The following is a 16,920-nucleotide window of genomic DNA, read 5'->3' as shown; positions in this document are numbered from 1 at the left end:
AGATCTCGTAGAATATTTGATAGCTATCTTGCTTACTACTTTACGACATTCTATAAGAGGGTTGTTTCTAGGGTTTAAGGGAGACTCGGATAGAATAAGTCAAAAAGACCTCATCTCCACCCTACTACCAAACATTGTAGGTCCATAGTATGAAATAAGCTAACAAGGCCCCGTACTACAAACAAATATCAAAACTCTAGCCCTTTGAAGAGAGGAATCAAGAGATCTACGGGAGTTGTAACCCACCAATTATCAATGGAATAATTGTTCCCGTATATTTTTCTACCTCTTTATTTGTATATTGCATGTTTAAATTTTTATGGTTTATAGTGGGGTAGGTGGAAGAATAAAAAAAATTGTAAAAAGCAAAAGTAGTGGAGAGAATTTTTTTTTTTTTTTTTTGAAGGGAAGTAGTAGAGAGAATTGGAGAAGAGAGAATATGAAATTAATAAAATATGATTTATGTTGGGTCCACTAGGTGAAAAAAAATAAATTAAATATTGTAAAATCTTTCTAAATATGAAAATAGAGCAAATATTTTAAAACGGCCGAAAATAGAAAGTGGAGCAAGTATTTAAAAACGGAGGGAGTAGTTATTAGAGGTATCTAGAGTTAGCTTTTAAGTAGTTGTTGATGAAAGCTAAAAAAGATAGCTTTGGAAATTATATTAGGGGTGAGCAAACCGTGTACTCGATCAAAATTTTAGGAATCAGACCCAAAATTGGTCAAAATTAATACTCAAACGCATGATAAATTTAATCAATTTAGTTGTGAGAGAAGATTGCCTAAACATTTGTGATTTTTTCCTAAAATAAAACGTTGATTGTATTAAGACAAGAAAAGAGTAGTTTTGTTTAAGTTTTGAAAAACAAAATTTTGTTGTTTGAAAACTATAAACTACAGAGTAAAAAATATCTACATTTTTTAGCTAGGTAGGTAAGATGAACTACCGAAAATGTTAATTTACACGACTTAGGCCAAGGGTAGAAGTAGATTTAGGTATACCAACAAGGTGTATGATTGATAAACAAATTTATAAAGGCTTGAGAAATTAAGATGGGTTTGGGCACTTCTGTAGTGTTAGAGTTAGGCCCTGTTCTTTTGAGCTGTTTTGCTCTACTCTACTCTGCTGAGCCCTGCCCTACTCTTCTCTGCTTTGCTGAAATCTGCTCTGCAGACCCAAAAGCTCAAAGAACAGGGCCTTAGCCAATTAGGCCAGGAATCACCCAAACTTTTTAATTACTAGACTCATTTTTAGGATAAATTTGGCCAGAGGCTAGCTTAAATTAATTTTGAAGAGTTTAGAGGGACAAAGAAGTTTAGCCTAAATTTCCAACCATGCACTATATGATTATGTAATATAAATTCATCTAAACTCTAACCTTATTTGTATACTAATCCTTAAGATAAAAGTTTATTACTAACTAAGGTGTCGTTAGATTTGCATTAGTTTGTACTTTTGAATCATGAAAATTTACATAATTCTTTACTTACAAATCAAAGATATATGGGCGGTAAGTAAAGGAAAATAAAAAAATTTGGATCGAATCTAAACATTCATGATATAAGCAATTGGTTAAATAAACTAAAAAGAAGATTGTGTAGCATAAAACAAGCCAACCTTAGTTGATCATGATCACCTTGGTTTTTATTAGTTAAGACTTAGGGGCCGCTTGGTTGGGAGTATTCAACAAAGGGAAAGAGAATCAACTGTCATGATTCCCTTTGTTGATGTTTGATTGGCAAATTCAATCATTCCCTTTACCCCTCCCATTACTACATTTCCCTCTATTTTCATTCCCCCCCCCCAAGGGAATCACCCTAACCCCCAAACTCCTCTTCACCCAACTACCTTGACCAATCTTTTAACTACCTTGACCACCCTTGAAACACCAACTGCCCACCGACACCACTGCCCAACCAACCTCACCGGACCTCACCCACTTTTCACCGGAACTCGTCGCCCTCACCGGACCCTCGCCGGCCTCCCTCGACCCTCGTCACCCCTCCTCTCACCCGAATATCCTTCCCTCGACCATTGCCGGAGGATCCATGTCACGAGACTCACGCGCGACATCCTTCCCTCAACCATTGCCGGAGGATCGTCGCCCCTCCCCCGACACGGATCCTTCTTCTCGGTCGTCAGCCCTTCAATCTCACCACCTTCAATACGCTCAATCCACCACGAAAACACCACCCAACGGTTGGAGAGGGGGTTTTTAGGGTTTTTCGGGGCTGGGGGAAGTTTAATGGGGGAGAGGAGATCTTTTCTGGTGGTTTGCAGCGACAAGGAGGCGCGTCTAGCTTGGGCCTGGGGTGGGGAAGGGGCGGCGTGGGGAGGCGGTGGGGTAGGTGGCCAAGGTGGGTGGTGAAGGATCTTCAAAGTGTTCGAAAAAAAAGAGAAACAGAACCAAAGAGGTAGGTGGTTCGTGGTTGTATGTGTGGTGGCTCTCATTCCCTTTGTTATTTAAAACAAACAACATAGCAAATTAAAGGGAGTTGCATTCTATTCTTCTCCTTTCCCTTTGTTTTAGTCATTCCCTTTCCCTTTTATGAACCAAACGGCCCCTTAGTGTATGTATATATCATTCACTTTATATATATATATATATATATATATATAAACATGTGCATATTTAGAAATGATTAGATTACACTTAATCACTAAGTATCTATATTTAATTTAAAAATTATGAATATTTCATAAGTCTAATAATTATTGTACAAATAATGTAAAATTTTAGCAAAAAAAAAAAAATCAAATTAGACCAAAATATAAATACAATATAAATTTCAAATTAGAATCAGATGAACGGAATCTAGTATTGATCATAGTCGGCCCAACATGCTGGCCTAAATTTGGGCGGGTTTTGAGTAAAATTTTTTGGTTTGAAGTCGGGTTTGGCCATCCATTTTTTTTTTTTTTTTTTTTTTTTTGTCACGGGCTTTGGACATGCATTTTTAAGATTTTAGTTAATTTAAATGGCCTATGAGACTCAGTCTTATTTTACGGGTTTGGTCAAGCATTTTTCAGTCCGAACCTAGCTCAACCCAACCAAACAGGTTGATTAAGCTGATTTATCTTGCTTTCGCCTGTCTCGGCCGTCCTATGGTCACCTCTAACGGAAACCACCTTTAAAAAGGCTCAAGACTTTAAGACATGGGAAATTTTGTATGCCGTTGCCACCACCACATTAATTTCCATTGGCGCGCTTTATACATGATTGTGCATCCTTGACTCCTTGTGCTATTTAAACCCTAGACTACGAAATTCATCATTTCTTACAAGTTACAACAAAATTCAGAGAACTCACTTCATCCTAAAAATGGCGCTGTTACTTTTCGCTCTCGATTTACGTACTCTCTCTCCTCCATTTCTATCACAACTGAAGCAGGTTAAGCTTTCTCTCTCCTCTTCATTACGCCTTGATTCATTATTTTCCAATTCGAATTATTTTCTCTCTCTTCAATTTATTTGCATTGTTACTTTGCTTCGTTTGTTTGAATTTTGATTAGGTTTGATTTCAATAATTTGGTGATTTAATTCAATTTAATTTTTGCTGATGTTCAATGTTTGATGTGTTCGTGAATCAGTGGTCGTTAATTTACTTCATTTCCTGTAAATTTCGTTTATGTTTAATAATTTCGAAGATTTTGCGATTCATTTTTTTAACAAATTTTGCTGATGTTGAAATTTTGATGTGTTTGTGAATCAGTGCTTGTTAGAGCTGGCGAATTTGTATGCCTTTTCTGCTTCGACGTCAAAATTGAAGCGTCGTAAATTTGATTCCTCGCTTGAAGATCGCATTGGCTTGTGTTACTTGCAACATTCTGCTGCTTCGTCCTCTGATGAGGTACATTATGATGCTTGAGTTTTATTTTTTCCGGATGTTAGGGTTTTCCTTTCTAATTTTTGATAGGTTTTGATCAATGTATGTCTGTTTCAAAACTAATGAATTATTCATTAATCAAGTTCAATAAAAGAGGATTTCACATTACATTGAGTAGCAATTAGCATTGGACTGCTATCATTGTTTGGCCTGATTAACGTCTCATATAAGATTGTGTAGTGTATTTTCTTTCAGGATTAATTTATGTGCTATCGGTGTTTGGCTTGGTTCATGTCTCATTTATGATTGTGTAGTGTATTTTGTTTCAGGATGAATTTCAGTAAACATTATGTTAAATAATTTTGTTTTGCAATATTGTTGTGATTATTTGATGCTTTTTAATTATTACTGTCTTTTTTTGCTTTATATGAAAGCGAATTTACAATTAGAAATGATTTTAAAGCAATGTGTTTGAGATTTCCACATAGCATAGTCGCAATTGGCATTTGTCTATCATTAAGTTAATACTTATTTTTGTTTGATTCAAAGTGCTATAGTAGTTAGCATATGATCAAATGTCTTCAAACTTGTGCCTTTTATTCTCTAAGATATTGTAGTTTGCTAATACAAAGTGTGATGTTAGCTTCAACATAGTGCTACATCTTAGTAACATAATTGAAATGACTACTTTTGCATCATTGTGAGAAGCTTCAGATTTTTTATATAATTCGACCACTTTGTATTGTTAGTTGGGATTTATGTAGGTTGTTTGCCATCTGACAATCCATTAAATGGTTGAATTAAGAATTATGAACAGTGTCTAACACATGAGTATCACACAGAATAATTATCTTGAATGTGTCTCATTTAAAGTTGTTACTGTACCTTAATTACCTACGCTTAATAATATAGTCCCAGATGTGTGAACATGTGTCTGAAATGAGTATGTTTCTGTTTGCTTGAGCAGCTTAAAGTTGTGTACTCTCCCCGGGGAAGTAGCTTCAGTCTGTGTGATTTTCATTATGCTGTCAACCACTTGCCCTCTTATTCCTATTCACCTCCCTTATTTGAAGATTCTGGATCAAACGTTTTAAGTAAGCCCCCCCCCCCCTCTCTCTCTCTCTCTCTCTCTCTCTCTCTCTCTCTCTCTCTCTCTCTCTCTACCTACATCAGTCATATTCCCTCAATTGTACTCAATTTCATCTTATATATTTGTCTATTGCTGATTTGGTGAAATATGCAGACCATATCGTCAGTGATGAAGTGTTGAACTCTGCTGGTGGCAAAGATTCAGAGAAGAAATTAATTCTTATCAGCTCATGTTTACTAGGAAATCTGGACTATAATGCTAAAAAGACTCTCATGGTAAAATGTGATTGGTTCCCTAGAAAGATTCAATTTCTCTCGCAGATAGTCAATCCTTTCCATTTGAAAATCATTGTTGTATACTCTTGACAGGATGCTGCCGACAGATGCATATCTGTGGAATTTTTGTTCCTTGAGCAAAAGTCAAGCCAACTCAGTGACATCTCAGAAAATATAAACAAATTTAAAGAACAAATATGCGATCTTGAAAACTGCTCGTTTAATGCATATCTTCCAGGTGAGCTATTGCACTTTAGTCTTTGAGATGGTGATTTGATGTTTTAGTTTATCAGTAAATTTCACCCCATTGGTGCTCTCTATTATACATTTTCAACTTTTTATCTTTATTTCCAAAGCAGCTTCATGCTTTTTTGGACAGTTTTTCACCACTTATATATCTCTGTGCACCTAGTTACCTACATTTCAAGCTTAAATCCCTCGACGTTGTGGTGAACTAATAAATGAATTCTCTAGTTGAATGATGTAGCGTGGTGTTCTTAGGCTGGGTCAACCCAGGATTTAGAGAGTTTATGGTCTTGCTAATACCCTCAACTCCGAAGCATAAAAGAAACAAATAATAAAAAATCTCTATCTATTATCCACTTCCCTTCAAAGGTGGATTTTCGATCAAAAATATTGCATTTTGCCAGATTCATTAGAAATATCTTCTTAGTACTAGTTCTGGCAGTGATGTCAGTGACCTGACTTATGTATCTGGCAATCTTATCTTGAGAATACGTTACTGCATGATTTTGCAGTGTTGAAAAGCATCTATGATCTTTCATGCATGTAGTTTGTTATACTCTACCTTATCAAGTGGAGAACTTCAGATGGACAGGTATTTAACGGCCTGGCAAAAAGATGGCTTAGAGAGTTGACAGAGAGCACAGAAGAATTGTTGGAGGCTAATTTTCTTTTCGAGAAGAGCATTGCTGGTTCTGTTAACCGAATATGTTGCAGATTGTGTGGTTCCATAAACCAGATAATGGATGGGTTCAATCTTTGTGAGGTACATATTAAACTTTAGTGACAAAACATCAAAATATAGAATCCATGATGAAAGTTCAAAATGTGCACATGTATAGAGTTTGGACTCCCATTTTGCTTGTGGGTATATTACCTAAACTTCTACTCCTTCCAATTTTTTGGTATACCATTTCTCTTGGGGCTACTTTGTTAAGGATATCAATGAAATGTCTAACTAACCAATGTCAGTAACGAAAAGTAGAAGAGAGACAATAGCTTAATTTTTAAATGAATAATAAGTCCACCCATGTGAGTAGTCAAGGCGCAGGAGAGAGACTATAATAAAGTAAAGACTCCGAGTAGTCCTGGTTACAACATTTAAGCAAAACATCGTAGAAAGAATATAGTAGAATCTCCCCCCCCCCCCCCCCCAAAAAAAAAAAAAAAAAAAAAAAAAAGAGGAGTATATAATGTTGGAGACATCCAACAGATACGGAATCATATTACTCTCACATTCCATGCCTTAGTCAACCTCATTCAACAAAGGTACTATAAATGAAGCTAGGCCACTCCTAAAACCTGTATGATCTTGTATGAAAAATCCAATATGGAGCTGTATTATTCAAAAATTATATATGTGCTAGATTTCAGGGGCTCAAGGCAAATGAGTAGGAGTAAGAGCTAATCATGATGATACGAAGATATTATGTGTATTGGAATAATATTTGTGGTTTTTTTTTTATTTTTTTACATTTACACTTTTTCTTATCCGAGGAAGATATTTAGACAATGGTCGTTTGTGGCATTAATTTATGCAGTTATGCCCAGAACTCATTTTTTAAGATATAATTTTTCTTTGTGCAATATACTGATTCTTGTATTCATATCGTCTTTTGTTAAGCTGCTTAGCAGTATACCTTGCATCTTACCTCATTTGCTTCCATTTGGTAGAAAGGGTAAGAGGAAAAGGAAGGAATTTTGAATCATTTTATGGGGCCAAGTTTCTCTTTGCTATATTAATTTGTTTCTATAGCTTTGCGCATTATTAGGATTGCACAACTTACTTCATTCTCAACATAACATGTCTACCATGGTTAAAGTTGGAAGAAAAGTTTGTATATATCGTATTGAGGGGCTCCTTATGCCATTTTAGGTGGAAATCTATAACCTTAGGGCTTATTTGGCATCGTTTTTGGTTTTCAGCTTTCTGTTTTTTTGAAAACAAAAAACCAAAAACAAGAAACAAGAAAAAGGTGTTTCCACTTTTCTTTTGTTAGTTTTAAAAATTATCATGATTTTAATAAGTTTGACTAATTTTTGATTCATTATATGACATATATCATATGATTTTGAAAAACAAAAAAACCAAAAAACAGAAAACCACAGCAATGCCAAACGAGCCCTTAGTTTATGGTTTGGGATGACGGTTAAAATATTGAGAGGGCGTTATTTTTTAGTGTAGTAAAAAAGAGACGCTTAAAATATAACCTTAGAGTTACATTGATTGTATACAAGATGAGGGAGAATCACTTAAGATGGTTTGATCATGTAAGAAGGAGACCAAGTGACGCTCCGGTAAGGAGGCTTGAAGAATTGCAAAATGTTTGATCGCGAGAGGTATGGGAAGACCTAAGAAAACTTGAAAAAGGGTAATTGAGAGTGACATGAGTGCTTTGGGAATTGAGGAAGATATGGTGTCAGATAGAGCATGTCAACGATGTGTCATGATTATATATATACTTTTAAAAATTTATCTTAGTATTTACTTTTATTATTTTATCTCATTAGTGTTTTATGAACTGTATTGATTTGCTTTACTAAAGTTTTCTCAAACCTTTGTGTTTTTTATTCTGAATGTTTTAACCACCTCTTTTAAACTTTCTTGATTTTTCTTTTTTGTTCACTTTTAAAACTCTCTATATTTTTCTTGGATGCTCTTTCTTTTTATCACATTACTTACCTTTTTTTAAACTCATTCAACTGATTATCTTGTTTTATCCCTTTTTATATCATGCGGTTCCTTGTGATGATTCATGTAAGCCAACCCCAAATCATTTTGGGACTAAGGCTTTGTTGTTGTTGTTGTTGTTGTTGTTGTTGTTGTTGTTGTTGTTGTTGTTGTATGTGTTTTCTCAATACAGTTACACAATAGCTGATATAAAGTTTTTCTGCCACTACAATGAACTTGTCCATTGTACTTGTGATGGTAATTATATTAATTTCTTACAATTTGTAGACACATAGGTGTCATGATATCCAAAGGGACGATAAAAATAGTTTCGTGTTCAAGGAATGTCCTTTGTACCATGTCAAAAATCATGATGTGGAACCAGATGATGCTGATAATAGCTCTATGACTGTTGGTGATAATGGCTTACTGGCTGAAGTGTCGTGGCGGTGCTGGAAGAATCTCCGTCAAGTTCCCTCTGTTGTTAATTTAAATGTTATTGAGAGGACTAGTTTGGCTTCCCTGAATGAAGGTAAGTGTGGCGCCTGGTTAATTATGTTATTAGAACTCTGATTCATCCTAGTCGTTTCAATATCAGATCTTGTTTGATTGATAGTAACTGTTTTACTGAGCTAGACTGAGAAATATCTTCTGTAAGAGAGAAAATAAGAATTAGAGACCAGTTCTTGACACAATATGCACTCTTTTTTCAGTCCATCTTTGGTATAGAAAAGGTAGCAGGTTGAAATTACTAGACTATAAGTCGAAGAATTCAACTTTTGGGATAATGTATCTGTTCTGGCCAAGCTTCCTGCTTGGAGCCTTGGAGTATGGTATTTCTGACTTTCATCTTTTTATTAACCCATCCTCCAGGCATATGTAAACCTTTTTTTTTGTGGTATGCTTCCATATCTTTTCCGTTTTTGGCCATTTGTTCATAATCAAATTGCTGTCCCTTCTTCAGGTATATAAGTAGAGAAGCTGTGTGAAAATATCTCTCTAGCAATAAAATACGCTTCCAACTTGAAAAGCAAGTGACCTTAACATTTTTGCCAATTGCTTGCAACTTATAAGCGACCTGTTAAAGCCTAAGACTGATGAAACTAGTGAACAAACTTATCAATGGATAATATCTCATGTCTGATGCTTGCTCAGATGGCATTTGAATTTTATGTTGTATACAAAGTATTTGGTTTTTGAGAAATTAAGCATTTTTAACATCATTGTGCAATAGAAATGCCATGTTGCTTCTGATTTTATAAACTTTAATTTCATTTTTCAGTTCGAATATTGACAGTTTCATAATTAAAAGACTAACCATGAAATATGTGAAGTATCTGCTTGCTGTAGTAATCATGTTTGGTTTGTTGACATCAGATATATGGAAGGAAGAAATGTGGTGCTTCAAACTGCCAGCAGAAATGCTTTGACATTAATTGGCAGAAAGTAGTAACCTGTAAAAAAAAAAAAAAAAAAAAAAAAAAAAAAATCTGCTGAACTTATCTATTCCGACTTACTTGTACGTTGGAATGCCTCTCATAGTTAATAGAGTTTTGGTCTGTATATTGTTGAGGTCGCCTGTTATTATCATTGCACATTGTGATGTGTCCAGGGACTCAGAGAGACTTGTAAAGTTTTAAATTTAGTGGTGTTATTAATTATTGTGACGAGCAGCTTTCTTTAGTTTGGCTATCAGAGTTGCAATATACATATTGAGATTCAGGAATCATGCTGCAATGCCTTCTTCTATCTTTGATTTTGCAGTTGAGGTACCTTTCTTTATTGATGGTATACATAACTTGACAGGTGTGGTAGTTGGAAGACCTTACTTTGTCTTCCCATCGGTTGCTCAGGAAACAGATACTGCTCCCGAAGATAGCAATTTGTGCCAGTTGAATAGTAGGCGTGCGTATGCTAGCAACAGTCTCACTTCATCTTTTGCAAATTACTTCCATTGTCAAAATGCGTCTTGAAGTTCTCCATATTACATTTTAGTGTTAATACCTATTCAGTATCTTATTGGAGATAATCAAAGGTGCCTTCTTCCCCTAAATGGGATTGTGATTGGTAGTTTTCCAGGGCCTGTGTCATGCACTTCACTCAATGGATCAGGGTCTAATATGCTGGTCAGTCTGCAATTTAGAGAAAATGAGAGAAACTGCATGTATGTACTATTACATTCTTCAACCATCTGAAAGTGGACCGATGCTGCTCAGGGTAAAGATCTGTTTCTTAAATTCCAATATCATTGGCTTCGAATTTTTGTTCTTCTGCATATCAGCCTAAATTTTCACTATAGCAGAGGCTTGCAGGAGCTGAGGAAATCTTGCCCTTTCCTGATGCAAATATAGATGACTCTTCAATTACTGAGGAGATTGATCGTTGCATTCAACAGTGTCTAATGGAGGTAAGTTTGGTCTACACTTGTAATTTTGAAGCACTAAGATCATCAGATATGAGCTTTTTACCAATGATAAAGGAACTTTTAACCCTAGCTGAATGGCTGAACCCAGAAGTAAGTCGTGTAGAGTCCGTAGAGGAATCACTTAATAGTCAACAATCAACACTAGGACTACTTGAGCATGCAAGAATAAAGGAAAATCATGCCATATGAAATTTGATACACTATGTTTGAATCTTTTATGTCTCATACTGGTATTAGCAACACCGAGAATTAAGTATTCACTTGCCACATATATCATCTCTTTGAATCTTTGACTCTTCCTCCCGTACAGATACTAGCCACACCAAGCTTCCTAAACTTAACAATAAAGAAGAAAGACAGCTTTTGGAAAGTAAAATCTATATTAGATCTCTGATATGTTATTTATTTCTCTCAAATTATGTTAGCTGTAATAAAGTGGCTAATTATAGCCTTTATAAAATTAATACAAGGTATTTCTAATCTAGAGTGAATCTGAATTAAAATAATGTATAAAATTTGCTACTTCGTATATTTTAACTCATAGCTTCTCTTCTATTTTAATGTCAACAATAGAAAGCTTGTCAAAGGTTTTACTAGCAAGGAAACTAGTCAGGTTGTGATGTACTGTACTTAATTGGTCTTTGGTTATCAGACCCTTAATGAAGTATAACAAGACTAAGCTCCTTCAACCAAATTGTGAATTGGGAAACAGTTAGCACCTCTAGAGATGTCAATCTAAGACCATATATTTTGTTTTAGTCCTGATATCGGCACGAATTCTTGATTCAACCACATTAAGGTTTCATTCCTGTCTAACCATATTTGCAACTCTCAATATAAATTAACCTTCATCATGTAATAAAATTTGGAGATTAGCTACATGGTTCCATAACATCCATTCCGTCGAAAGGAGATATAAAGGTATAAGCCAAATGGAGCATCCCCATAGATCCACCTCAACAGGCTAATCACCATCTTTCACTTTTCTGGTTCATATTCGAATTTCCCCTTTCTCTAAACTCTTCGTTCGTGTCATTCCTTATTTACTTGCAACATAAGCTTTAACAGTTATTTAAAAAAAATAAAAAAAATAAATAAATAAATAAATAAAAGAAGCTTAGCAGTTGCTTAGTAGAGAGTTTTCTGGTCTGTTTAGTCTTTAAGCAAAGCATGCAATGTTTAGTTATGCAATGCAATTGATAATGTGTGGAAATGAAATGAAAATGTGATTTTGCAAAATATAGAATAGGTCTATGAATAATTTTGAGAAAAACATAGTGACCAGGTATTTTCTTTGGCAGTGTTTTAAAAAAGTGTGCCTAAGGTCTGAGGCGCTAGGCAAATTAGGTACTGCATTTTTTCTTAGCTAGGCAAAGCACATCCAAACAGGTGCACCTGAGGGGTGTGAGTTGCACATCTTTAATTTTACTCCTAAATGGCTAAATTATCTGATATATATTGTGTGCCTCTCTTCAGTGAGGCAGTCATTGAAGTGAGGCATGCCTAGGTGCAGCAGGACCCTCTTCTCCTTAGTACACCTTGGGCTCTTTAATGCATTGTTGTACATGAAAAACATTTTCCTAAATGTATATGATTAACCCTTTAGAAAGCAACAGAGTATCTGATATGAAATATTAATTTTAGGTTATAAAAAAAGAAGTTGCTAATCTAAATTAATCAACTAGAAGTTTGTTTATTTAATTTTCACAAACTCAAGATACACAAATTTATGTCAGATTTTTTTTTTTTTTTTCAAATCTCACACATGGAGGATAATGAATAAGATATGTCCAAATTACCACGGATTGTAAATATTAGGACAATTTTTGGAACAAAGTACAGAAATTCATGAAGTTTCATCACACCATTCCACGGAGTTCCACGTCAGTTTGTGCGCTTACATGGTTGTGCAGACTGCAGAATGAGCATGGATGTGAAAATGCTGTAATTGTACAGACATGCAAGTCCTGTGATTACTTTAGTTATGTTATTTGCTTGCTGACTGGATTGTATGGTCATGCTAGACCCCTAAACCCACATTACAGCTCAAGTGCCATTCCCAAATCCTTTGTATGGACTCTATTTATTATTCATATGACACTTCCAAGATCTTTGTTTTTTTACTATATCTTTATCTAAACATGAAAATAAATGTGTGAAATTGTGAGTATAATATGTAACAGCTTGGAAAAGCAATCATTCATTAGTGATTTACCCTGCAATAATTACATTGAACTAAGACTCAATTTTACTGCTGAAATCTTGTTTAACTGGCAACTGGCTGGGATTCTGTTGGCAATAGATTTGTCTCGAGCATCATAACAATTTGTGTTCGTGTTCTGTATTCCACCATTCTTTTAGGCATGAGAAGATTTACACTTGTCTTTGGACTAACATGTCAAAAGGATAAGATAAAATTCATGCAAGGATTACTAGCCCATTTCATTTAAAAAAACAAAAAAAAAACAAAAGGGGTAAAGAAAAGCACTGTTAGATCACTTAGATGAGAATACTATCTATCTTCTTCTCCACCAAAGAGCAAAAGTTTAAGGTAGGAGAGAATACTTTTATTCTTTACTTTACCTATCTCCCCATGTTTGAACAGTATACTCAATGTTGTGGTTGGTTGTGTACAATATTAACTAGAGAAAATTTACATTATTTGTTTTTCCCCTTGATCGCCACTAATTTTTTAACTTTTTTGGATCCGTCCCTACTTCCAGGTGGAACTTAAAGACTACAATCCAGTGCAGCATTGTGGGGGTTTTCATAAAAAACTCAACCAACTTGTTGAAGAGAATTTACGGCTTGGGTAAATTTTACTTCTTAAATTAACCTTCATGTTCTATCTAGCAGCTTGTTTGGTTGTCTTTATGCGATATAAGCATGCAGCATCCATGATATTGTCACAGTAGGTGGTAAATATATCTTTAAGCACAGACCCCTCAGTTTACCTTGATACTCATTGTCTCACATACATCTTATCCTCAGATTCCTCACAGAATCCCTCCAGCAGCGGCGTCCACATTGGCTGTTGCTGCTGATGCCTGTTATTATGTACTTTTTTTTTTTTTTTTTTTAACTATATGTTACCCTCACCTGATCTTGCTTGAATAGACTTTCTACGGATATTCATTTTTTATGCTTAAGCCTCGGATGGGAAAGCAGTTTAGTTGTAGATTTATATGCTTTTTATCTGTTTAAACTTTCGGGATGCATGCAGGGGCTGTTTTTATAAAATATGTTAGCCTCTCATTGGGCTTCAATTTTCTTATATGGAACCTTCTATCTATTTTGTCTTACTTCGTTAATCTATTATGAGGTAATTTGTGTTTCACAGATTTTGGCTAGCATCATCCCTATCAGATAATAGAACCTATCAGGTGGAGTGCATAAATTTTCTTGATTCAGGACAGAGGGATGATTCTAGCTGAAAGTGAAATTCATTTACTCCATAAACATAGGATTTCTCTCCTGAATCAAGAAATTCCATGGATATAGTTGATTCGGGAGAAAAATTCTATGTTTAGACTAGCTCTAAATTTATCCTATCATATGAGAAATTCCTAGAAGGTTGGGTTGTTTTTAACAACCACTTCCAAAGGATAAGGCTCAAATATCAATGTCATTGCTGAATTTGGAACTCTTCACATGCAGAAGTGTGTATCCAGCCAGTGTCTTCATATTATGCATTTGCATTCTGCTTTAATGTTGCTGTCAAATTAAAGCTCTTGTTATATGCTATACTGCTATAGCAACCTACTCTTGTACTGTTTTGTTTGCTAGAGAGAAGCTTTGCAGTGCCTTTGGATGCCTAACTTCCTTAGCATGAATTTCACACATTTGTGCTCCTTTCATTTTCTTATGTTTTAATTAGTGGTTCGTTTTGTAACACACTGTATTTTCAAAATTGTCCGATCTTTGTTCCAATTTTGGAACTTAGCTGTGGCCTTATCTTTTTCCTTTTTGCAGGCTGGTAGCCCCAGAAATTTCAACAGCACCCTTAATTCCTACCTGCAGTGATGATGTAGCAGTCTCATTGCAACCTAGTGTAGCGAGAAATGTTGCAGCTCCGCCAGGGGTAGAGGTTGTAGTGTCGTCAGGGAAGGACATCGCAGTTTTAGCAGTGCAAACTCGCACTTCTGATCAGGGTATTGAAGATGACAAGGGTATCTCACGTCTTACACAAGAATGGGAGCAGCTAATTGTTGGTGGTATTCCGAGAATGGACTCAGAGCTTTCAGAACCCAATTTAGAAAAGGCAAGAACCTCTGCACCAGCAATTCATAAACCACTGGACACAAGAACTTCAATCATACTAGAAAGACTGGGCAACCCTAGACAGATCAACACTAAGGCTAATACCCATAAGATACTGAGTGGCTTGGCTGCGAATGGAAATGGAACAACAGAACACCATCATTCTATAATAGACATTGACGCTACAGATCAAGGTTTAACTGCCCCCAGCAACCTGATTAGGCCGACTTTTCAAAGATTGAAAAGGAAATTTAGGTGAGTATAACATCATTTGGTGGAAGACCGATGTAGAATAAACTTCCCATCATATTGTTTTAGACGAGTCTAGAAGTGAAGGTCATTGATAGCTCCTTTTGTACCCTCTTTCTCTCTAGACGAGTTTTCAATTCTCTAATGTCCATAATACTCATCTTTCTTGTCCTCCATCTGATAAAAGGTAGGTGTAAATCTTATGGCTGAATTGCATTGTGGACAATTATTTGCCCCTAAATAATGATGGAATTTCACTTGTAGGAATTCGAGTTCTGGTAAGTATAATCCTTTCACACTAATCCAATAAATGGGCAAATTTATGCATTAAAATTGTATAAACTTGTGAGAAAAGGTAAAAGGAAAAGAATCATGTATGAGTCGAAGGTTATTTATCAATGATGTTATAATAAAGTATGTTGGCAGTGTGTTAGGATTATTTGCATATTTGTATTTTGGTAGACTCGACGTTCCTGATTAAGTGCTTTTGTGTGTGTGTGTGCTTGTGTTTCTTTGGTCATGGCTTTTGTCTTCAAATGGCCTGTGATGATCCAACTACGGAGTATAATATTTGTATGGTTAGGGAGCAATTTTCTCACAGGTTTCTGACTGAATTGCAGTGTGTGACAATGCATCAATGGTATCAGGAATATGCAATGATTTGGTTGTTAAGATTTGATAGTTTCTTTTAGTATTTGGATTTTATTGTTTACTGCTTTTGAATTTATTCAACTTGTTTTCGATTGCTTATTTTTTGAATGGTTCCAATTTGTATGAGTTAACTTTTGAATTTTTATTTTGGCTTGAATCATTTATTTTGTAGACTATTATATCTGTTGCTAATTTTTTAAAGCTGTAAAGTTTTATCACATGAAAGTGACACGTCAGTAATTCTACTATATTTATTTAAAATGTTTAGTTTGAAAAAAGGAGAATTATTGAGGTGTTACACAATATATGAAATTCTACATTGAAAAAAACTATGAAATAATATGTAGTATATACTTTAAAAATACACATTAATATAAATGTAATAAGACCTGTCATTATATTCAAATTAGGGTCATTATGTTCGATATAAAGTCGCTTAACACACGCGTATCTTAAGTTCACAATAATATTAAAAGTGATACAAGTTTTAATAAAGGTAACAATATTAAAATTAGGATCGCTAAAAATCAACTTATTTACCTAATACGTAATATAAGAATTATAGTGTACCAGAAGGTGGATAGGGAAAATTAGATTTTGAATTGGTCAAACTGTCTTTTCACACTGTGATATCATGAGCACTTTCTTCCAACATGACTTTAATAAATGAGTAATTTCTACTCCTTCCGTTTCACAATGATGTTTTTATTTTGAATCTTTTGATTATAAAAACTGAGAGAGAATCTTCTAAATTTCTCTCAATCTATAAGAACAAACATAATCATATGGGGTCTAGTAATATTCGTGTTGGAGAGTACATTATTAATCTTACTTTTATAATTTTTGTTAGTGTGAGATTAAAGATATTTATGATCAACGATTATAAAGATTCACATCGATTATAAAGATTCACATCGATTTACGTAAACAAGATCACCAATATGAAACATAGGTAATATCAAATGAACAAGCCAAGACATTTTATATATTTTGACTCCTTGTTGTAATTATTATTCCCACCGTATTTTATTACTTGCTCCATTTATCCGGACACGGAGTTTTAGAAGGAATAGTAGAAAGCATTATTCTATGATTGAACTAGGGTTGGTTGAAGAATAAAAAAATCTGAATAAGAAAAAGTGAGTTTAAGTGGAGAGAAAAGAGAATATGAAAGTTTTTAAAAGATGATATGAAGGGACCATCAATGGGGAGGAAAATGGTAAAGT

At 34.8% G+C, this 16,920-nt stretch overlaps 1 protein-coding gene across 2 annotated transcripts; it reads left to right on the top strand.

The window, feature by feature from the left end:
- The first annotated feature begins 2,729 nt into the window (after positions 1–2,729).
- On the top strand, positions 2,730–15,310 carry LOC110698502. 2 transcript variants are annotated; one of them, XM_021875954.1, is made up of 12 exons: positions 2,730–3,395; positions 3,717–3,854; positions 4,798–4,924; positions 5,074–5,195; positions 5,289–5,433; positions 6,026–6,204; positions 8,398–8,641; positions 9,916–10,014; positions 10,181–10,326; positions 10,412–10,516; positions 13,258–13,346; positions 14,507–15,310. In XM_021875954.1, the coding sequence occupies exons 1-12, from the start codon at positions 3,327–3,329 to the stop codon at positions 15,051–15,053; spliced, it is 2,010 nt and encodes a 669-aa protein (XP_021731646.1). In that variant the 5' UTR covers positions 2,730–3,326; the 3' UTR covers positions 15,054–15,310. The 2 variants fall into 2 exon arrangements, with proteins under 2 accessions (XP_021731646.1, XP_021731639.1); XM_021875947.1 differs by having other exon boundaries at positions 10,409–10,516.
- Positions 15,311–16,920: the final 1,610 nt, after the last annotated feature.

Source organism: Chenopodium quinoa, unplaced genomic scaffold (assembly GCF_001683475.1).
Source record: "Chenopodium quinoa cultivar QQ74 unplaced genomic scaffold, ASM168347v1, whole genome shotgun sequence".
In the NCBI taxonomy this organism is placed as follows: domain Eukaryota; kingdom Viridiplantae; phylum Streptophyta; class Magnoliopsida; order Caryophyllales; family Amaranthaceae; genus Chenopodium; species Chenopodium quinoa.
The sequence above is the reverse complement of the archived record's forward strand: the minus strand, read 5'-3'. Positions and strand labels throughout refer to the sequence as shown.